Genomic DNA, 22,013 nt, shown 5'->3' on the forward strand with positions numbered 1-22,013 from the left:
CTGCAAATGAAAGTCCTGCAATATGACGGTACGAGGAGTGGAACGCGAAAAACACACCATGAGGCAAAAAGGATTGGAGGTGAAGGCTGTTCGGAACTGGCGGAAGGATATACCCAGCCAAGGCCATTTAGTTATACCTTTCATCATCTGCTTCCTTCTTAAGGGATGCAACAATCAATTTTCAAGGGTGAGGTCATCGTATTCGCCTTCGCTGAATGATATCGTAGGCAAAGGACCATAAGTCAGCCTGGTCTCGTCCTCCAGCTGCCTTCTGGCAATGCCTTCCTCCAGTGCCCATCTGTAGATAAGCCCCTGTTTCTTACCATCTAGCCAAGCCAACACTGCCTCGGTTTCTTCCTGCTTTCTCTTTTCCAGGTCGCTCAAAGCTTCCCTGTTCTTCCTGGCAAATTCGATAGAGTCGAGCTCCATGTCCTGGAGTGACTCTTGGAAAGCCCTTGCTTGACTATCCCTCAGGACTCTGATTTTAGATTGATGTAATGCATCAAGTGTAGCTAGTTCGTGATAGCTTTGGAGAAGCCGGCTTCGTTTCTGGTCGGTGAACTCGCGCGGTTGGAGGTTGGCGTAGAAGTCGTTTTTGTCGGTTGACAGGCTGGGCGGCGGTGTATTGAAGTATGCTTCCATATGTCGTATGCTAGTTTGAAGAGATTGTTTCTCGCGTTGTAGTTCCGCAACAAGCGATAATTCGGCAACCAGGTCTCTTTCTTCAATCCTGGCTGCCTTTGCAGTATTCTTTGTTAATTGTTAGTAGGTAGTCCTCCAACCCTGAAAAGGATCTTCTTAGTTAGGGACGACTTGCCCGAGACTCAAGAGCAGCTTCATTTTCCTGGTTCTCTTTCCGCTTTCCTTCAATAAGGGCATCATGTTTCGTTTCAATAGAGTTTATGAGTTTACTCTGAAATTCTAGATGCCTCCGTTTCTGACTTTCATGTATATCTCGTAAAGTTGTCAAAATCGAGCATGACAGGCTTCGAGCGACGGAGTCCATATCGATGGGTTCTTCGAGCTTGGGAATCTCCAGTTGAACCGGGGATGGCGATTCGGACGAAGGGGAAACTTCTATTGTGGCCTCTACCGTATAATCTTGTCGAAATATCTGTGAAGTGCTAGGAGGAGATGGGGATTTGGATGGTAGGGCACTGGGAACGGATAACCGTTTCTTAAAATAAGGGAATCGGGATAGTATCGACTGCCTAAAGCCAGATGTAAACCGATGATCTTGGCAATACGAAGTGTCGAACGAATGTCTGCTTGGTGCAGGGCTGAATATAGGAAGTTTCTGATGTGTCTTTCCCTCATTGCATGTAGTCGGACAAGTTGCCAGAGACGAAACGGAATGAGCACTAGGTAATCTTTGGGTTGAGGACGACACTGATGAAGGAATGGTGACTTGACTGGGTGACATCAGCGTTGACGGGGTCGGTGTCGAAGACTCAGATGGTTCAGAGGCGATCTCCAGCCTCCCATTTGATTTTTCACTATCATGCTTGATTGTCAAACCAATATCCAATGCCTTTCGTCGAAGAGCCGTGAGTTGTTCTTCTTCCATCTTCTCTAACAGCTGTAGTACATAAATACGGTAGTTTGGCTCATGTAGCAGGGTATCCGGGTTGGCCGTTGGGAATCCCTCCTGCTTTGCCATGGCAGGCAGCTCCTTTATAGGGAAAGAAAATCAATTGTTTTCTGTCTGTCTGGACGACGATGTGGAAGTGTAGGTAGACGAAAGGAGGAGTAAATTATACGGCAGCGTCAATCCCAACATGAACACCGGCTGAAGCACCCAATTACCCGTAAGTGGGAATTATATGCCTGAAACACGGAAGGATAATCTGCTGATTGTTGATCAGGTCCCACCTGTATTTATGGCGGAGCAGAGCTGGTTAGGTTATCAGGCTATTGTAGGAGATGGCGAGTCAAACCCCGAGTGACGCTAGCAGGAGATCTCCCTTGCATAGTAAATAAGAGAAAAGAGCCAACTCAAGAGCAGTTACTCTGTATTATACACCTGACACATGCTGGAGCCGCACAGGCGAACCGATCTCAGATATATAGAATCCCGCGTAAGTTCAATATGCACGTCATGGGTGGCTCCCTGGTTCGGCACTGGCGGAAGGGCCACTCTCTAGTTGATGATTAAGCTCCGTACCATAGAGTTATTGCCCGGCCAAAGGTAAAATCAACCGTCCAGATGTAAAGACAAGCTGAGGCTGGAGGCGAGTGAACATGGATGAATCTTCTTGATGATTTCCTCTTTCCCCCTCCTGCTGCTTCAACTCCTTGTCCACATGCAAACACCCGCCAGGCCGCCTTTTTCCTATGCGTGTATCTCTTCTCTTTTCTTTTTCTCCCTTTCCTTTAACCCATTAGTTACCTTGCTGGCGACGGAAGAGGCATATACTTAGGCCGCCGCTTATCATGTGATAGGGAGATATCTACCCAACCGCCCTACTCACACCGCCAGAGTGATGCATGAACGTCTTGGAGGGGAGGCGACAGGGTGGCATTCGCCCGATAAGCCTGCCTGCCAGGGCGCCTCTTTCTGCCCGCATACTTCGCCGTGTTGACCGGTACTTTGTAACCTCCAAGCTCGTTGTGTGGCACGCAGTATTCACCCGTTGTAGATGCATCTGAAACATGCTTAGACCGCCATCAATCAAGTCGTTCAAAGGCGAAGAGGGAGAAGCACTGAAGTAACTGCCTTGCTGTAAGATCGTCTTAAGTGCCAGGCTAAGTTGCTAGATGTAACGGCAACCAGGTTGGCTGTTGATAGTTGGCAAGTCAGTACACGGTATAGTGGTGTAGATATATCAAAACAGAGTGCCCTGCGGGTGGGGGGATGAGCTGTTTGCATGAGCCCCGGAGACGCAGTCAAGCAGCCAGTTGGCAGTCGGTGATGTGCCCGATCCCTGACAAAACTTGCATAAGGTAGCACTTTTATATCTTCCGCTGCAAATCGCCAACTTCTGTCTCGTTTGCTGGCGCCGAGCAGCCTTCCATGATGCTACTTTGGCTTTGTAGAGCTACCGACTCGGCGGATGGACAGGAGCCAGCCCCAGTTAGGTGCGCTCAGGCGACTTTATGGCTTATAAGCATGCACATGCGAAAGAGTGCTGTCTTCTCCGCTGCCAGCTTGTCCATTCCAACGGTTTGCAGCAGCCTCCTTTTTTGTTATTCATTTTATACCCATCGTCGGCCTCTTTTTTCGTCTCTTTCGTCGTCGTTGTTGTTGTTGTTTCTTTTTTCCTTTTTTTGCTTATTCTGTGGATGTTGATCCCTGCACGTGACAGGAGCTTGGCATAGTATATTACGTAATAAATTAACACCCCAAAAATAACTCCGACGAGCCAAAAGTCGAACTTCAAACAAACCGACGAGAGAGCAGAAGCAAGAGGACGAAGAGCAGAAGACACGGCGTATCGCCTGCGGAGCCTGTGATGACCTCCTGCTACACGACATGGCTACTCAAGACCTGGCCAGCGACCCTAAATTCACCGTTTTCATTCGCCTACCGTTCCCGCGAGGCGACTTTGTTGATCCACCGCCAGTGAGTTTCGTCATCCATAGATCTATATGGATAGTGAGCTATGGCTGTTGGCTCGACTCCAGCCCCTAACATGCTTGGTATAGGTGAACTGGGATCCCGCTAATGATAGAATACTGTGGGATGTTCTATCTGCAGCCCCTAAAGAAGGAGTAGACTGTAAGTTGCAGACGCTAATACTGCCATGATCCTTCTTCTCCTTCGGTTGGTGATATAGAAGCTAACGGTAGTGCGCAGGGAAAGCTCTGTATGCGACACAAATAATACGCCCTCTTAAGAGTGCTTTAGCTAATCAACAACTCCCTAGCGCGGAGAAGTTCAATGTCACCCTGCCATTCTTGCTCCAACATGTTGCCTGGCTATATGATCGGCGGCTTTCTCAGGTGAGGGCGCAGTTTCGGAGAGTCGGGCAACAGAATCCCCTTTCTGGGCAGACTACGTCTGCCGGCAGCGGTACTCCTGGAGGCAGTGTACCTATGAATAGATCTGGCAGTGACGGTATGGTCCATATGCAAACATGAGCTGTTGATGTTGATGTCGATATCTAGCTAAACGAACTTCCCTGAACAGGATCTCGCATACAATCTAGGTTGTTTGCGCTCCAGCGAGATATGTCAGCAACCAGGGCAGATAATAGCAGCCCTCAGACTCCCAATATATCTCAGGGTCGGTTACGTGCTAGTCTCTTAATAAGGACATTGATTGGTATTGATACCGTTTAATAGCTCCGAATTTTCCCCGTCCAGCCTCTGTCAGAAACCAGTCGTCTGGAGATGCGGTCGCCACACTACCCAAGCCATCCAGGCGAAGCTCGGGCGAAATACCCCAGCAAAGAGGGAGAGGAGAGGCAAGAACCAAGGTCCTACCGCCATTATCTCCAAGACAAGGCGAAGACAGTCCTGGATCTTTATCCTCGTCAAGTTCAAGCTCAGACTCTGATGAAGAGTCCAACCGGCCGCAGTATAGGCGGTATGGGAAATTCTCCATGGTCCAGAAACGAGCACCACCCAAAGATGAAGAGGAACAAGAAGAAGAAGACTCTCCTGCTTTTCTCCCGCTTGAATCTATACACGAGACAGGAAAAGCTACATCTCATAGCGACCCCGCAGCGACGTTACGCGAAATGCCGCAACAACTCAAGCATCAAGGCCGACAAGTATCAGGCGGCGTCACTCCTCTAGCAAAGACAAAGCAAGATCTGCCAGAATCATCCACAACGAGCTCAAGTTCTAGCATGGCAACGGGATCATCTGCCAACGAACCGTCCACTTCCCGCCGCCCCACTGGGCCAGTGGGGCCGCTGAGCCCACGCAGAACTGCAGAGCTGTCTGGACGAAGTCCTCATGGACGTGGTAGTGAAGGCACTCCGAGCATGGGGAGCAGCTTTAGCGATTTGGATGGTACGTCGTAATTATAGCAACCAGGCTCAAGCCTCCGGTTCTCTATTTTTTCTTCCCCTCTTTCTAGTTACTCGTGTGGCAAGTCGGATACTAACCTTGTGTTCTCTTACTGTTTGATAATGCATAGATGCCAGTGTTTCTCAGTCTGCATTGGAAGAAGCTCTGTTGAGTAATATGCGTAGTGGCGTTACCAGCCGGATGAGTACCATCAGCCAGGCTCTACGAAGCAGATATCTGTGATATCTCTCTTTCTCCATTGTCAATAATTCCATGGCTGACTGTCGACTACACATCTAAACCATCTACCACAAGGATATCCAGCTATGCTCTTTGTTGATATTTTGGTTTTCTTACGGACTCATTTTTGGGTCATGCCACTAACTACCCCGGATCCAAACGTTCGACTTTCAAATCCGACTGGATTTGCCCATGCCCATGCCTACCTACATCTCCGTCCAAACTGAAATTTTGGAGCGGAATTCATGTATTCCCATTTTGTGGTGGTTAAGGTTCCACGCACTCCCCATAATCCCCTTTCCTTCCCTATCTAACCCCATTAAGGCCAAACACTGAATTTGAGCCAAGACTTACTAGAAGAAGAGAAGAAGGAGCTTTAGAAATGTACGGATAGTCAGGTTTGCTCTAGCTTCGACATCTCCGATAACCCATCAATCTCATGTCCTGAGATATTGGACCAAATATCTAGGAATAAAAGATGACTACTTGCCTGCCTCTGACCCTGGCAGAGACACCCCCCTGTATTTGGACTCGTAGAGCTTATGCATCACTAGTTCCACTCGAACTTCCAGTTTGTTTCTATGGAGGAAAGCAAACCAACTATTCCCTCATTTACGGCAATTGAAATAGTGGCTAGCTGACAGGCTGCAATCAGCATGCATGTCCTCTGGTAGACAGGAGGAATCTGGGGCACTCCATGTCTTTCCTTCATGCATTGGATTGTTGTTCTTTGAGACGGGATCGCTTTTAGATACGTCAACATTGATATGGAATCCTCCCGATGCATACCCAATCAACCCGTGTTATCCATCTGGTGACCAGATATGCCTCGCCATAACAATGACACGGGATAGTTCACGAAAGGCATAAATAGGACCTCCTGCCCTCTTCCAAAACAATTTTACCAACCCTGAGAAAAACCATCGCACTGCCTAGCAAGTTACAATAACATCCAACTGCCACTTCCCAACCAGTCCAAGATACACTCGAAGACCACTCTTCACCATGAAGTTCTCCGTTGCTATCCTCTCCATCCTCGCCGGATCTGCCATTGCTAAGCCAACATGCTCCTCTAATTCCATTGATATTGTAGACTCAGACTACAAGAAAGCCTATCACGATCTTCACAAGGAGTACACTTCTGCCATCCGCGATTCTGGTGCTCCCAATCAGTTCAGAGTCCAAGGCTGCTGCGATAGAACTCCGTGCTTTGTTGGATGCTTTGTCAACGGTGACTGGGAGGTAAGTGCTCATCAAGCTGCATTACTTTTAAACAGGCAGTGACTCTAACATACCTTGCAATGTTAGTACTGCTGCTAAAAGGAGAATCCGTTTACTTCGGTATTTCGGTTAAATGTCCTTTCGACATAGCAGTCCAGGTAGTTGGTTCGGTTCTAGTTATGCATCGAACCGGTGGTTGCATGACTAAATGACTTAGCCAATTTCTTACACCCTGTCGACTGAGTGTGGAGTACGCTCATTACGATCCTTATGATTATCTTGTCAATTTCTTATCAACAATATCAAAAGGCCTTTATACTAAACCTCCTACCCTCCTATTCCTGGGCAAGTAAACTTTTGCTTAGTCATCAGTAACTTCTGTAAATTAGCCGAGGCATAACTTTAATGCCGACCGTCCCAAAAAAGTAATCCAAACCTCCAGAAAAACATCCAGCAAGACTTGACAAGATTCACTTATTGCCGGTAACTAATATACGGTCTTTGTCATTTATTGCGATAGCATGCTGGGGTCGCTGTGAGAGTTTTCTCCTTTTTCACTATTGAGTGTTCCACGGTCGCGTTCCCCGACGGCCTTTTGCCGTGCCCCGCCAATGACAAGATATACAAAGTAGGATCTGGAACCGCTAAGAATAAATCGCCTATATAAAGAACTCGCCGAAGAAGAGGAATCATCACCTTTCCAATATTTAACCAACTACAGACGGAGAGAAAGAGGACTAAACAGCAATTACCAGTACATCCACGGAGTTTGACCTCGCCACTCTGTTTAGCGGTTCCATACCAACTACTCTTATATCCTGGACGAAATAAATCATCGCTATCATGTCTCAAGCAGCTCATATAGCTCCATCAACGCAAACTCTGACCCCGGAGGAAGCCGAGTCTTATTATTTTAAAATCAATCCGCCACCCCCATCGTTGCAGGAACATCATGACCTGGCAAAAGAGTTCATAAATAGACATGTTCAGACAGGCCGAAGATTGGTTCTAGTCACCTCCGGGGGAACAACAGTACCCCTTGAGACACAGACAGTCAGATTCGTGGATAACTTCTCTGCCGGTACACGTGGAGCGACTTCTGCGGAATACTTCTTGCAAGAGGGGTATGCAGTGATCTTCTTACATCGACAGTTCAGCTTACTTCCATACTCGAGACATTTCAGCCATTCAACCAATTGTTTCCTTGATTTTATGGATGAAGGGATCTCCTCTTCTGATTCTTCAGACACCAATAATAATGGAGACGGCCCTATTATTGTTCGATCTGAATACCAGGATGAAATGCGCAAGGTTCTGCGACAGTACCGATATGCGAAGGATAACAACCTCTTACTTGTCCTTCCCTTCGTTACGGTGACGGAATACCTGTATGAGCTTCGATCACTTGCCAACCTGATGAAACCTCTCGGGCCCAATGCCCTCTTTTATCTTGCCGCTGCCGTTTCCGACTTCTTTATCCCTCGTGATAGGATGGTAGAACATAAGATCCAATCATCCAATGAACCGGTTTCCGATAAAGAGAAGTCGAGTTCGGACAAGGCGAATTCTGATATTGATCCCGACACGATCTATACTGGATTCAATGACCCAAAGCCCCCAACGCATGGTAAAAAGCTAATTATCGACCTTGACCCCGTTCCTAAGTTCTTGCACCGGCTGGTTGATGGCTGGGCACCGACAGGCAGTATGGTGGTTAGTTTCAAGCTTGAGACGGATCCTGATTTACTTATATCGAAGTCTGAGCAAGCGTTACAACGATATGCACATCATATGGTTATTGGTAACCTGCTGTCAACTCGAAAATGGGAGGTTGTATTTGTGAGTCGGGACAAAACGACTGGCAAGTTTGGATTGGAGTGGGTTCGTGTTCCAAAGTCGACCACAAGGATGAGAAAGGGGAGCGTTGTTGCTAGTGGAGGCGTGGCTCAACCCCAACCTGAAGTTGAAATTGAGAGTTTAATCATTCCAGAGCTGAAAAAGGCGCATACTGAGATGATTGAGACTTTTAGAAAATCCCAGGAATCAAAGTAGACAGGGAGTGGTACCGTGGATTCAATATGTATCAGATATAAATGTTCGCTATACTTCACCCGTGTAGTTATATAAATATTCTGTTGAGGTTCAGTGTTTGGTATAGCATTTTGATTAATCTTCTATAATTGAGGTAGTTAAAAATAAGTGTGGTCTGGCCTCTTTAGAAATAATAGTTCCCCAGCCGTATCGTCTTCCAAATCTATGAGTGTAATGACAATGTCCCTGAATTTTACTTCAATGGTGGCGCAGATGGATCTTCCATGCACTGATCAACACGCATAATGCGCTTCCCAGACTTTTTGACTAGTTGGAACACATCTCTGAAATAGGAGATAGTGGTAGGGTTAAGGTAGTGCATGACAGCAATATCACCACCCTTTTCGAAGTCTCGCTTGAAGGCCTCCAGTTGCTTCTCAGGGGTTGGAGAGCCAGCCCATAACCAATCTTCAATATCCACACTCCAGTTGATGATGTATGGGTCAGAAACCAAGGCAGCAAGCCTTTGGCGAGTTCGAGCGCCCACATTGCCGAAGGGAGGACGGAAATAGCGACCTATTAAGAGTTCATTAGTGATAAAATGAAGAAGTAGACGGTAACCACCTACTCTCAATGCCTAATTTTTCCTTGAAGACCTCCATGTTCTTTGAAAATTCTTCATCGATCTTCTCTGTAGTTGGCAGGCCTTCCATCCTATATACCGTCAACATGAATTCTGTCAATGCGTCCAGGAAGCAACATACATGGGATGGGAGAATGTATGAAGAGCAACCTGATGTCCACGACCCAACATCTCCTTGTATACGTTTGTAAAGTTTGCAGCCTCATCCAACAGCCCGTTACCGACGGTGAAGAAGGTAACTAGAATACCTTCTTCGGCTATTATCTTCATGACCTCCTGAGCATATTGCGGCTGTCCATCATCAATACCAAAGGCAAATGAATTCGGTCTCTTGCACCTTAATGCCAGAGTGCCAGTAGGAAGCTTCTCGGGCAGCTTCATACCGTCCGGAAGTGATGAAACAATCTCAACCTTGAACAAGGTTACATCTCCTCCCGCATAGAAGCCATGAAAACCAATGGAGTTGGGTCTCATAAAGTTAATGTGGAAATGAGAGAGGGGAACATAGATATTCTCTCCACTAGAATATCGTGAGGCCTCGATCGAATCCCACGTCTCGGGGTACGGTGCCTTGTTCTGATCACACTCTGCATTATGCTGCGTGAAACTAATAGTGAACTTATCTGACCCCTTGAAGACGACATGAAGATAAGAGTTTTTATAGGCGGTCATGTCGTGACAGCTGGTGGCAACCTGGGTATAGAAGTTCATATCGGCGTTTGTGGGGGAAAGGCGTAGGAAATCGTCGCCATATTCAGCAGGCATCCCTTCATCAACGCCATGCCAGAATCCAAGGTCGTTAGTTGTAGGGTTATGAAACGTATCGATCATCAAGGGGTCGTATTTTGCGACAGGGGCGGCGAGAGAGGAGTTGGCGTTCATCAGAATGACGCTGCTGATGGCCATCGACGCCAGGCGTTGGAACCAATTTGATGGCCCCATGGTGGGCGTTATCGATTCACTATCTGCTAGATATACAGAGTAACCTGAATATATACCGAATGCTATAGGTATCCAAGAGTTAATGATGCTCTGCAAAGGCTTTCAGCGCTAGGTACTGATTCAGTGCATGAAGCGGTTGTTGATATCCCATCGATAAGCCTGGAATCTTGACTGGATTTCAGCAGGAAGACTCTTCATTGTGGAAAGAGCTGATGGGACGTAAATCCAGATAGAAAGCATCAACCATAGAAAAAATGCTATGCCTATAATCAATAGTACAATGGCTGAGTGGTCGAAGATGGGTTGTTTAGTGTTGATGGTAGAAGAAGTTTATATATGGAAGATGTTGTGGTTGCTCGGCCGGTAGTCACCGGATCCCCTGTTTATGCCATCCATCAGCATGTTTTGTTCATCAACCAAAGATTATTACGTTTACTTTTAAAACATTTACTGAGAACACCATATGATAGAGAAAGAGTCTGGATTTGCATCCTAAACTAACTACCTAACTAGCAACCTAGATCACGCAGTTGTTCTCTATCTTTTTTTTAGTTTGAACACTGAGATAACAGATGTTTTTGGTATTTTGTACGACACCATGGAGACCGCCCTGCCAGCAACTTGGGCCTTGTTGCTCCCTATACAGAAACAAATTAATGTAGGCCGCAGTTAGTAAGGGAGCAACAAGCATAAGCAGGAGAGACGACCTAAGCCGGCAGGGCGGTATCCATGGTGTATAGTTGTAGGATAAGAATATATGAACAAGTCTGGCCGATATTTTTTTTGTTGGTTTTGTTGGTGTTTAGTAGTTAAGAGACTTGTTCTGATAACTTGTTTCGTGTTGTCATGCGTTGGAAAAAGGACATGTTGGCTGATGGAAATGGATCAACCGAAACCGGGCTTGACGAGACGATGCAAAAGGGATAGCACTGGTAATGGTGGTATCAGCATCATGAACCATCGTTTACCATTCACCATCAGCAGCACCGCCCCAACCACCTTGGGCCTCAGCCTCAGGTTTGGCATTAGAAGCCTCGGCGAAGCCTGCAGCAACTGGAGGAAGGGCGGCGGCGCCCCAGCCATCGTCACCAGCATTGTCGTCATTACCAGCTTCGTCATCGGTATCATCGTTGAAGTCAAGAACACCGTCTGGTGGAACTTCGCTCTGCAAGAAGTCAGGGATGACTTGCTTAGATTCGACTAGGATCTTGACCAGGTCACTAGCAATATCAGAGTTCTTGTCGTTGTAGAAAGAGGTAGCTAGACCTGGGTTGCCGATACGCGCAGTGCGACCTGTAGCATTGTTTTAGCATTAGAAGGACTTGGGTTGGGAAGAAGACTTCTTACCAATGCGGTGAATGTATTCGTCGATACCGCCGTGGTTAACGGAGGGCAAGTCGTAGTTGACAACGTGCATGACATTCTTGATGTCAAGACCGCGAGCAGAGACGGCGGTGGCAATCAGAATTGGAGACTTTGCAGTCTTAAAGGCACGGCTAAATTGGATATCAGTATAACTATATGCAAAAAGAAGCATCGAATACTAACATGGCATCTTCACGTTCGCGCTGGGTACGGTCCGAGTGGATGGAAGTACTAGGTAATCCCATGTTGAACAAGAAGTCATCAATCAAATCTGCCTGGGTCTTGTTGTTGACAAACACAATGGTACGGGATGGAGGCATGGCCATCAACAGATCGTAGAGACATTTCTTCTTCATGTTTTCTTCAGCCCAGACAAGCTATATTATATTAGCAATGACAATAAAAATGATTGCAGAAGCGCGTAACATACCTGCTGAGTGACGTTCAAATGGGTGCTGCCCACACGGCCAATGCGAATTCGAACATAGTCGTTGGCCAGGAATTTGCGAGCAACCTGACGACAGCCCTTGTTGAAGGTGGCAGAAAACATCATATAACGATGATCAGCATCTTCATTAACATCTATGTATGCGTTAGTATCTTATATATCTATATGAAAGGCGCGATACATACCTCCACCGGCAAGGATCTTAGTAAACTCGACCTCCCAGTCGGACTTGAGAAGTTCATCAGCTTCGTCAATGATGGTGTAGCGGACGCGGCAGAGAGAAAGAATATTGGGCTTCTCCATAAAGTCGATAAGACGGCCGGGAGTAGCAATCAAGATGTCACAGCCTTTCTGGAGCTCAATGCGTTGGTCACGACTAGGCCCACCTCCGTAGATAACGCATGGGCGTAGCATTGAGCGATAGCAGAGACGACGTGCCTCATCAAAAATCTGGGTAGCCAACTCACGGGTTGGAACAACAATAAGGACAAGTGGTTCAGCTCGAACGGCATCCAAGCTCTCGTTGAAACCGTTGCCCAGGTCCGGACGGGGAGCAGCGAGCTTCTTCGCTTTTCCCATAAGCTTAGACAAGACAGGGATCAAAAACGCGGCAGTTTTTCCAGATCCTAACGCTGTCAGTAATATCATTAACCATGAATATAAAAATATCTATCATACCGGTCTGAGCGACTGCAATCAAGTCATGGCCAGTCAGGACAGCGGGAATACAGTAGGCCTGAACAGGGGTAGGAACAAGATAGCCGCAAAGCTTGATGTTGTTCAGCATGATAGGATGCAAGCCAGCATCTTCGAACTATATACGTGTTAGCACCATGCATGTATATTTCAGGAATGGTACATACACTCTTGATGGGATCAGGACGCTCAGTCGTCTCAGCAGTGACTTGGATTTGGCGAATGCTGCAACAATAAAAGGTGTCAGCAAGCTAAACACGTAGATTATCCAAGTTACACGCAGATAGACATACTTCTCAAGCAACTTGCCGACGCGAGGAATATACTCATCCTTGAAAAGCATCTGCTCAAGCTCTTCGTTTGGAGGACCAATATCGCCATATTCTTCCTTCCACTCGTACTTGGCCGAGTTAGACGCCCATGGCAAGGCATCAGCATAATCATCACGGTTCAGAGCGTTGTAAGCCTCGTAGTTGTAGCGCTGAGGCACAACCCAGCCCTTCTCGCGAGCCATGGCGGCCGCCTCTTCGGCCTCAGGAAGAGCGTCGGTGACATTAGACATGTCCTCGAGAGGCCCTGGAGGCATGATGATAGCCTCCGTAGCGCTAGCAACAGACATGTTGACGGTGGGCTGTTAGAAGCGCTGATTCCTGATATCAAGTGTGAAGTCAGCCTTCGAGACGCGTCAAACTGGTCAACTCGAGGCAAGGAGGCCGAAGACGTACCGAAGAAAAAGAAGTACAGCAGGTACCTCGAGAGCCGAACCTGGATCAGTATTTGATGCAGAGTTGATGTTCCAGTACAGGACACAGTCAGGGTGATAAGATATGAAGAAGCTGAGAAACACAGAAAGTCCACACCATGTGAGGAAAAACAATAACAGAAGGAAAAGGAAAAAGAAGAAGAAATTTCTTCCTTTTTTATATCCTTTGCCGAGAAGCGGCAAATTTCTTCACTTACAAAGCACGGTTTCTGTCCTGGAGAGCAGAAGAGGGCGCAATGCGGGCGGTGATAGAAGATATAGAAGAGGACATGGCAGGGGAAGGGTGTGATATCATTCAGTGTTGGCATCTTTGGGAGTATCATGCAGAAAAAGACAAGACGAAGGCCTGCTTATTATAGCTTGGAATGTCTTTTGCTTCCTCATTCCCTAGCTGGATGGATAGCTACATCTGCTTCTGCTTGCTGGCATAAAGAGAGATGGATATGCAAACAGACCATCAGGAGAAAGACATGGACGGGATGCTGCAGGTTCCTGATGGCTTCTACTGGTACCGGGTATAGATGATTATCCCTGACTGGCTCACGGATGTTCTAATTGGTATATTCATCCTCATATGGAGGTATTGATATTTGATACCTGATATTTAATATTCATATTTGATATCCATATTTGGTAGAGGTGATGATGGTGGCGCTGCAGCCGGGCATCAGCATGGTTGGCAGAGATAGAAGCATCTCACAGCATCTACATATCTTCCTGTCTTTGATATCTCCATATAGCAACCATTAGTAATTCGTACAATGAAATAGGAAAAGTTGGACTTTGAAAGATACAAAAAGATGGAAAGTTGTTGAGTTTTTGATGCGCTTTTTGGAGATTTTATATTGTATTTTTCGTATCATTTGGTGATGAACCAGTCTTTTTATTGGTTGGATATGGTAAGTGTGGTTATATCGCGTATGGCATTGTGTAATTTATTAATAAGCAGTAAATTGCTTAATAGGAATACATTTCGATTAGACATGCATATTTTAATCATGTGACAAGGTTAAAACCTAGTAGAAGGTATCACATGACAGGTATTAGCCATGCTCCCTTTCCATATGCAACGCATTATCAAGGGGTATATATTCCCCAGACTCCAAGATTAAGCAATGACATGGTAGATGAAATGACATTCATTATATCATACGATTCATTGTCAAGTATTTATTTATGAGGTAACATATTCTGTTTTCGGACTCGTCAACTATAAACGATATTCACATAAACCCATACGGATCAAGAAACTCTTTCTAGTCTTCGTCCTCCATGCCATCATCATCTCCCTCGTATTTGTCGTCTTCCTTGTCTGTTTCCTTTTCGTTCCCACCACCCTTCTCCTTTCCATCATCAACACCCTGTTTCTCTTTGTCTTTGTCTATCTTGTCATCTTTGCTTGTATCATTCTTGGGCACGTCACCGCCGTTCAAAATCTTCTTGTTATCCTCTGGCTTATCAACCTGCTTATCCGGCTTCCCCTGTATGCCTGTCTGCTTTCCATTAAGCTTGTCTCCTTTGGGTTTATCACCAGGCGGCATGGGGTTCTCGACCATAACAAACTGACCCATGCTAGGCACTCCGTCCACGACAATATAGATAACGTAGGCACCGGGAGGCGCAACATTCGAGTCCGGAGGCATGGTAGCTTTAACAACCTGCTCTCTTTCGCCGGCCTTCCAGCCTGTATAGTCGAGGTAAAGCATTCGGTGGCCCATGTGAAGTGAGTGGGTGACAAATCCACCCTGGTAGAGAACGACGTGGAGCTCAATGGCCTCTTTGTGGATGTTGAACTTTACTGTAAAGTTTCCGCCGTTAGCAACTAGATGTCTGCTGGACAAGACAACATCAAGTGGCCGCTGATCCGCTTTCTTGCCGCTGAGATAGTGGGGAACATAGATTTCAACTCGGAACTCGGTAACGTATGCAGTCTTGGGGTCCTTGGGGTTTGGAACAAGTACAGGCTGCTCGACCGGGTTTGATCCTGCAACCATCACTGTCCCATCTAGCAACAGCAAGGCAACAGAATGATACATGCGTGCAATTGTGCTTGATCCACCAACAGCCCAACGTTCAACATGGGAAGCGCGCGGGTTGTATATCCAGGGGTCATATACTGGATCCTTTGCGATGCCAAACCCTTGTGCACCGCGACTGCAGCCATTCAACCAGATTATTGTGCCATCTGGTAACAAGGTGCCCTCCACCATGACCCTTCCACCAGGCATAGACTCAACCTCCCATGTTGGATTCTCGGACAGGGGCTTTATGCGTCCGCAGCTAGCATCAGTAGGGCTATTGATGTCAGGGTAAGCGCCGCCTCCACATATCATGATCTCAGGTTCCCATCCGTTGGTTGAACTCAAGGGGAACATAACACTTCCTCCTGTGTTCGGATAGGTTCTAAAGTCACCACGAAGGTCTGGTAGTGTCTTGACAATGGTATCTGTCTCGACATTAAATATCTGTGCAGACTTTGAAACAAAGACGAAGAGGTTTCCATCCTTGAGAAGGTGAAGGAAAGGATACATGTAGTAAGGTTGATTCTTCTCCAAGATGGACATGACTATGCTGTCGCCATGGGGATAACCTTCACGGTCCAGGATTTCATATGTGGGATTGTTATTGTCCGAGTTAGTTGGGTTCAGGCCGTTCAAGCTTCCAGAGGCAACAAATATTTTCCCATCAGGCATAGTCTGTACGGAGGGATACCAGCGGGCGGTGGATAAAGTGTGACCCGGCTCAATCCACCCTTCTTCTCCCTTTGGATCATCAAGCTTGCGCTCGAGATATCTGATTCCCTTGAATCCGTCTTTGACTGTTGGGTCTATGAAGTTCAGTGGGCCGTTCCCACCGACAGACAGAGCACGACCATCAGCTAGAACAGTTCCACCAGCACAAAATGCATTTGTCTATACGATTATTAGCATGGAGCTGGAATATTCGTGGACTAGAACACACCTTGTATTCTAAGGCTACAACATCGTTGGTAACGGGGTCATACTCCGAGGAATAAGCAAACTGTCCGTTTGGTAGAATTAGCTCCGTATAATTCTCGATCTTATCCGCGAAAACGACTTTCCCGTTAGGCATGAGAATAGCCATCATGGCTGGAACTCCGGACCTTCCAACGGTGGCAAACTTTCCGGGAATTTTGAATGGATGGTAGCTTAGAGGAGCAATGGGTTTCAAGGCAGGCCCGTTTATGCATGGGCCAGACTGGCATCCCAACCCGCAGTGGGAAGTGCTGTTACCACAAAACTAGGGACGCTTGGTCAGCGAACAAAGAAACAGAGGGAAGAGGAGGAACGTACACCATAGGGAGAGCAACAGGGGCCATAGAACCAGTCTCCGCAGACAGTATCTCCATGGTTTGAGCCGCATGTTCCGTCAGTAGTAACATTTCCAGGAGGGCCAGACGGCTTAGGAGGCTGAGGTTGAGTAGTGCTGGTGGAAGTAGCGGAAGCAGTTGCAGCAGGGAGCTTCACTCTGTTAGTGCCGGTGATAGACACCTTTGGCTTTGGGCGGAAATGAGGACGCCAGAAGGGCCTTCGTAGGTACGGATGAGCAGCCTTCTGTGTCACATCGTTGTCATCAATCAGATGCGAGGGATGTTTCATGAAGCAGTCTACCGCTATCCCAGCCTCCCCTTCTCCGGCGCCTCCACGGCATTTGCCTGGCGCATACTTGATCTCGGAGTCTCTCTGGACGACCTCAACAGTAGCATCAAGCTGGGGAGGCTGAATCTCATCCTCCGGACGATGACTGCTCTCACATAGCCCGTGTCGAGAGCACCGTTGGCCTCGTAGACAGCCTTGGAATGCTGGCAGGATAGGATCGCAGGAGAGCGGCGCATGCTTGAAGATGATATGCGCCTCTGCCACGCAGACAAGCAGCACCAGCAGGATTCCCTTCATCATGAGAGCTTGGTATCACTCTTGTACCTGTAACTTGAAGCTGTCTGTCTCTTCAAGCCCGGCATTGCAGTCGTCCATGGTATCAAATGTCAACAGCAGCGCTGTGGCAGGCACTTTCACCCGCGCAGAAAGCGAGTCTTTGTCCAGGGAAACTCCGCCCAGTCACCGTCGCCGCCATCTTCACCCCAGCCACAGTATCATCTCGTAGAGAAAGGCCGTAGCAGCTGTAGGTATAATGGTAGGTAGTGGTGGTCGCTGTCAGTTAGTTGGTGGTTAGTTATACGGAAGCGCGGTTGAGTTGATCCTCGGCGAAAAAAAAGGCGCAGAAGGAGAATTACGCCGTAAGCGTGGGCACGACAGCCTCGGATCCTCTTCCAAGGTGCAACAAAGACGCCGCCCGAGGAGCCAGCGAGCAGGAATAAAAGGACCCCCGGACGGAGCCAGAGCCAGGACGCCTCAATGCCCATGCGACCGCACCACCGTCTGCCCCCGAAACATCATGTCTGCCGCGCCAGGATCCTGTGCGGGTGTGGAGTCCGCTGCCTCGCGGCGCCGGCGAGCGCAGACGGAGAACGACGTCTCTGTTGAGCGCCTGCGCGAGACCATCTCGAACCCGGGCTCGGTCAAGATCAATGTCAAGGGTGCCTTTATCCTGGACGACGAGGAGCGGGCTGCTGCCCATGGGCGCGACGATGCCGACGGCGTCCACTACGAACACAAGGATATTCGCCTCCCGCACCACACAGACGTGGTCAGCCATGTGGCCGTCGATGTGAGTCTGTTCTGCTCTCTGATACTGAATCATGGCAGTGAATACTGATGTGACTGTGTAGATTGGCGGAACCCTGGCGAAGCTCGTCTACTTTTCTCCCGAGATAAGCCAGTCTGGCAGCGGTGGTCGGCTCAACTTTATTAATTTCGAGACAAGCCGGATAGAGCTGTGTATAGATTTCCTGAAGAAGCTGAAGGAGAACCATATGAAGAGGAATGGCTCGGCTCCGTACGAGCTCTGTGTCATGGCTACTGGTGGAGGCGCATACAAGTTCTACGACATGCTCAGGGATGCGCTGGGGGTTAACGTACTGCGGGAGGATGAGATGGAGTGCCTGATCATAGGTGTGTGATGTGATCCTTTCCATATACCATTTGGAGAGATCCCCAGGCTAACAAGTGTAGGACTTGACTTCTTTATAACGGAGATCCCGAACGAGGTGTTTACCTATAGCGAGGCAACCCCGATGCAGTTTGCAGAGGCCAGGGCAGACGTATACCCATATCTGCTGGTGAACATAGGCTCCGGCGTCTCTATGGTCAAGGTCTCTGGTCCTCGACAGTTCGAGCGAGTAGGCGGAACCTCACTTGGTGGAGGGACGTTCTGGGGGCTCATGGCCCTCCTTACCGGAGCCCGAACGTTCGACGAGATGCTAGCCATGGCCGAGCGAGGAGATAACAGCGGAGTCGACATGCTTGTGGGCGACATCTACGGCACAGACTATGGCAAGATCGGGTTGAAGAGCACAGCCATTGCTAGTACATTTGGCAAGGTCCTCAAGCTGAAGCGGCTTGAGGAAAGAAATGCTGAGAGTAGCGGCAGTGAATCACCGACTTCAGAGCAGGACATTTCTCATTTCTCCCACGAAGACATGAGCCAGAGTCTTTTATTTGCTATAAGGTGTGTGCTTCAGGAGTCCTTATCATGGTCAGCAGGTCAACTAACAGCAGCAGTAATAATATCGGGCAAATTGCATATCTACAATCTGAAAAACACAAGATCAAACACATATACTTTGGAGGCTCATTTATCCGTGGCCACCGCCAGACCATGAACACCCTTTCCTACGCTATTAGATTTTGGTCCAAGGGAGAGAAGCAGGCCTACTTCCTGCGCCATGAGGGCTACCTGGGTGCCGTCGGGGCGTTCCTCAAGCGCCAGCCACAACATTGGGGTCGCCGGAACAGCGTCGAGAATGCCACAGCAGCTCGCTTCAACCAGAGAGAAGGATTATCCGGCTAGGTTGGGATTGGCATATATGCCCTCGTGCTCGCCAGCCCCTTTTATCCATACCCAGTTTCCTACGTAGAGACATAGTTTAGCCCAGTAAGGCTCTTTAGATATATACGTCTCGTGTATAAATATACATCATCTATCCCTTCCATCGCTACATAGCCCCCCTTATCCACATCCCATCTCCATCCCCAGCCCCGTCTACTCGCTATCAGCAATGATCGACAGCCAAAGAATAGGAGATTTAATTTGATAGCATCACGTGACGATGACGTTTGCCCCAATCGGGAAATATCAAGAACTTCACGTCAGGGCGAAAAAGCTGCAGGGAAGACGGAAAAAACAACCAGACAAGCAGACAGACAGACAGACAGTCAAAGGACTTGCTCTTGCCGACAGCCATGCCATGAGCAGACGGTGACGAACTGCATTTCCGCTCTCCCCAGGAGCCTGTCATGGCTAGTAGCCGCTCGTCTAGTCCGTCAACTCCCTCGCTCAAGTCGCAGCAGCCACCGAGCTCACCACCTACGCTCGCTGCTCCCGTCCCGCCTCCAGTCCCCGTTGAGACACATCCGAATCGCGCTGGTATTAAATCTCGGCCTGTACGATATCTCTCGCCGGATCCAAGCAGGCTTGCGCCGGAAGACGCTTACTTTACTTCGCCTCCGAGGCTACGTCCGGGGAACGTAGCAGCAGGCGCCAGGAGAGATGGCGGAAGTACCACGAGCGAGACCGCGCAGCTACTCAACAGGAGTGTTGCGACTCCAGCGGCGGTAGCGGCCTTGAGGATTCCGCCTGCGGTGCCTGGATTGGAGTCGAACCCTGTCAAGGATCGCCGGAGAGATCGAGGTCGTCGCAAAAGAAAGGGACAGTGGAAGAAGCTTTTGTGGGTTAAGCAGTCTTGTATGACGCTCCGAAAATCTTCAGTTAGATTCTAAAGAAACAAGTATACTAACGGACTATTTTGATACAGATCCTGATAACTATACGGACACTGAGACCTTTCTCGACCATTTACAGCGAAACCCTCGACTCCAGCCATACGATTTCTGGCCTCTGGTGGCTGATTTCACTGTCATCGTACAGCATGTCTGCTCCGTCATTATATTCGTCTGCTGTTTTACTGTCATATTCCAGGAGCGTGTCAACCCGATCACTGTGGTCAGCTGGGGGAGTATTTGTACCATCCTCGGCTGGGTACTTTGGGACTACTGGGTCGCAAAGGAGGGTATGGAAGCCGCAGAGGCCATGGAGGCTATGAAGCTGCTGAAGGAGTCTAGCGAAGCTACTCGTAACCACTCTACCTCCAGCTGTAGCAACCCAGAGAGCCTTGATGGGAAGGACAACGAAGTGAACGGTGGTCTTGGATTGTCGCTGGATACGTCTAGTATCGAGAGCGTACCCAGCAGAGAAGGCTCAGATTCAGGTTCAGGGACACGCTCTCACTCCATCAGTACCTCTGCAACATCTTTGCATTCAGATCAATCTGCTCCTCTCTCACTATCTCCGGTTTCGACGAACTCTGCGGACTGCGCACTCGGGTCCAAGTCAGACGCCTCTTGCACCAAGGTCTCTGGCGCAACTACTCCGTCATCACCACTACAAGCACCCTCGCCAACAGCAGCGTTTATAGCGTCACGACACCGACAAATGTTCACCACCGTGAAATCCTCCCTGTTAATATTCTGTACCTTGCGTGGCCTTAGTCCCATACTCAAATCACTCACCAAATCAACAACCAGCGACTCAATCTGGGCCATGAGCTGCTGGCTAATGGCCATCAACATCTTCTTCTTTGATTACGGATCTGGAGAGAAAAATACCCCCGTCGGCGGTGCTGCTACTGCCAACTTTCCTGCCTCTCTTTCCACCAATGCAGCTCTAATGGCATCCACCGTGCTTGCATCTCGCCTAAAATCCACTTCTCACGTCTTCAGCCTTACCCTCTTTTCAATCGAAGTATTTGGCCTTTTTCCTGTCTTTCGTCGCCATCTACGGTCTTACTCGTGGCGCGGGCATGTGGCTCTCACCGTAGCCTTGGTTCTGTTGGCCAGTGCATCTGTCGGTATCACGTTGAGAGGGGGACTTTCGGGTGCCATAATTGGTATCTTCATAGGCAGCCCGTCAACCGCCTTGATAATGGGCTGTTGTAGCTGGTGGCTTATCAGTTTGCAGCGGTATAAAAATGTTGTCATCGGACCCTGGGATCCAGCAAAGCCCATCATACGACGCCATTGGGACTGAAAAGTTAACTTTCCTTTTTTGCCCTTGACTGTGAAGGTATAAAAGGATTGCTTACATAGATCTCTTGTTTGCTTTCTCATTTGATGTCTTTATGACCTGCGGTTTTGAGCGTTTCATCAAGTCGAGGCGTTTATCTGGCCAGGGAAGGCTGTTGTGGTGCATTTCCTATTGATGTCTTCTGCACATAATCCCTTAGTAATACGTACATAGAGTAATGAATCCGGCATCAACCCATTTCCTTTCTTATCTTCGTCATTTCGAATATTCTTCAGCGAAAACATGTAGAATAAGCAAGTATAAGGTGCTAAAAAGGGGTAAGGGAGACGGTGATGTCATTGTTTAGGGAGACGCGCTTATGCCATGTGACGTCGCGGTTAACTTGCGGCGCGCGCTTCAATGACATTTCCGAAACTCGAACGTCTCAGACGCTTAAACAACCTCACTCCCCGACGGCCATTCATTTCTATCTGCTACGTTCTTTTGCAGCGTTCACTCGTTTGCCAGTTTTCATGCGATGCTTCAGTTTACCCGCGGCACAGCAG

At 48.2% G+C, this 22,013-nt stretch overlaps 9 protein-coding genes across 9 annotated transcripts; 5 read left to right on the forward strand and 4 right to left on the reverse strand.

Annotated features, from left to right (window-relative positions):
- Window positions 1–174: 174 nt before the first annotated feature.
- TERG_02336 (uncharacterized protein) lies at window positions 175–1,660 on the reverse strand (the record flags this gene model as incomplete). The annotated part of the gene is made up of 2 exons (XM_003237571.1): window positions 175–734; window positions 814–1,660. 2 exons carry the CDS (start codon window positions 1,658–1,660, stop codon window positions 175–177), a joined length of 1,407 nt encoding a protein of 468 aa, XP_003237619.1.
- A 909-nt stretch (window positions 1,661–2,569) lies between these two features.
- Window positions 2,570–5,199, forward strand: TERG_02337 (uncharacterized protein; the record flags this gene model as incomplete). The annotated part of the gene is made up of 6 exons (XM_047747901.1): window positions 2,570–3,718; window positions 3,797–3,806; window positions 3,867–4,057; window positions 4,130–4,225; window positions 4,285–4,959; window positions 5,087–5,199. Exons 3-6 carry the CDS (start codon window positions 4,036–4,038, stop codon window positions 5,197–5,199), a joined length of 906 nt encoding a protein of 301 aa, XP_047603870.1. The 5' UTR covers window positions 2,570–3,718; window positions 3,797–3,806; window positions 3,867–4,035.
- Window positions 5,200–6,201: 1,002 nt separating this feature from the next.
- On the forward strand, window positions 6,202–6,516 carry TERG_02338 (uncharacterized protein; the record flags this gene model as incomplete). The annotated part of the gene is made up of 2 exons (XM_003237574.1): window positions 6,202–6,438; window positions 6,505–6,516. 2 exons carry the CDS (start codon window positions 6,202–6,204, stop codon window positions 6,514–6,516), a joined length of 249 nt encoding a protein of 82 aa, XP_003237622.1.
- A 744-nt stretch (window positions 6,517–7,260) lies between these two features.
- TERG_02339 (uncharacterized protein) lies at window positions 7,261–8,469 on the forward strand (the record flags this gene model as incomplete). The annotated part of the gene is made up of 1 exon (XM_003237575.1): window positions 7,261–8,469. One exon carries the CDS (start codon window positions 7,261–7,263, stop codon window positions 8,467–8,469), a length of 1,209 nt encoding a protein of 402 aa, XP_003237623.1.
- A 232-nt stretch (window positions 8,470–8,701) lies between these two features.
- On the reverse strand, window positions 8,702–10,033 carry TERG_02340 (uncharacterized protein; the record flags this gene model as incomplete). The annotated part of the gene is made up of 3 exons (XM_003237576.1): window positions 8,702–9,024; window positions 9,077–9,162; window positions 9,213–10,033. 3 exons carry the CDS (start codon window positions 10,031–10,033, stop codon window positions 8,702–8,704), a joined length of 1,230 nt encoding a protein of 409 aa, XP_003237624.1.
- Window positions 10,034–10,997: 964 nt separating this feature from the next.
- Window positions 10,998–13,161, reverse strand: TERG_02341 (uncharacterized protein; the record flags this gene model as incomplete). Its single annotated transcript, XM_003237577.1, has 8 exons — window positions 10,998–11,326; window positions 11,381–11,529; window positions 11,582–11,775; window positions 11,829–11,980; window positions 12,032–12,472; window positions 12,525–12,660; window positions 12,710–12,767; window positions 12,836–13,161. The coding sequence occupies 8 exons, from the start codon at window positions 13,159–13,161 to the stop codon at window positions 10,998–11,000; spliced, it is 1,785 nt and encodes a 594-aa protein (XP_003237625.1).
- Window positions 13,162–13,533: 372 nt separating this feature from the next.
- TERG_02342 (uncharacterized protein) lies at window positions 13,534–17,395 on the reverse strand. Its single transcript, XM_003237578.2, has 3 exons — window positions 16,620–17,395; window positions 16,267–16,566; window positions 13,534–16,217 (listed from the first exon to the last, which is right to left on the reverse strand). The coding sequence occupies exons 1-3, from the start codon at window positions 17,223–17,225 to the stop codon at window positions 14,562–14,564; spliced, it is 2,562 nt and encodes an 853-aa protein (XP_003237626.1). The 5' UTR covers window positions 17,226–17,395; the 3' UTR covers window positions 13,534–14,561.
- A 13-nt stretch (window positions 17,396–17,408) lies between these two features.
- On the forward strand, window positions 17,409–19,236 carry TERG_02343 (pantothenate kinase; the record flags this gene model as incomplete). The annotated part of the gene is made up of 4 exons (XM_003237579.2): window positions 17,409–17,994; window positions 18,056–18,338; window positions 18,399–18,894; window positions 18,948–19,236. Exons 1-4 carry the CDS (start codon window positions 17,722–17,724, stop codon window positions 19,234–19,236), a joined length of 1,341 nt encoding a protein of 446 aa, XP_003237627.1. The 5' UTR covers window positions 17,409–17,721.
- Window positions 19,237–19,682: 446 nt separating this feature from the next.
- TERG_02344 (uncharacterized protein) lies at window positions 19,683–21,471 on the forward strand (the record flags this gene model as incomplete). Its single annotated transcript, XM_003237580.1, has 2 exons — window positions 19,683–20,130; window positions 20,201–21,471. The coding sequence occupies 2 exons, from the start codon at window positions 19,683–19,685 to the stop codon at window positions 21,469–21,471; spliced, it is 1,719 nt and encodes a 572-aa protein (XP_003237628.1).
- Window positions 21,472–22,013: the final 542 nt, after the last annotated feature.

Source organism: Trichophyton rubrum (genome assembly GCF_000151425.1).
Source record: "Trichophyton rubrum CBS 118892 genomic scaffold supercont2.2, whole genome shotgun sequence".
Taxonomy (NCBI): domain Eukaryota; kingdom Fungi; phylum Ascomycota; class Eurotiomycetes; order Onygenales; family Arthrodermataceae; genus Trichophyton; species Trichophyton rubrum.

What these genes read in the sequence shown, in the direction of transcription:
- TERG_02342 (XM_003237578.2), bottom strand. Translation starts at nt 17,225, where the DNA reads ATGATGAAGGGAATCCTGCTGGTGCTGCTTGTCTGCGTGGCAGAGGCG. An exon ending in CCTGTTGCTCTCCCTATGGT is followed by an intron (nt 16,567 to 16,619) that starts GTACGTTCCTCC and finishes AAGCGTCCCTAG; the next exon opens with TTTTGTGGTAACAGCACTTC. An exon ending in TTGTAGCCTTAGAATACAAG is followed by an intron (nt 16,218 to 16,266) that starts GTGTGTTCTAGT and finishes ATAATCGTATAG; the next exon opens with ACAAATGCATTTTGTGCTGG.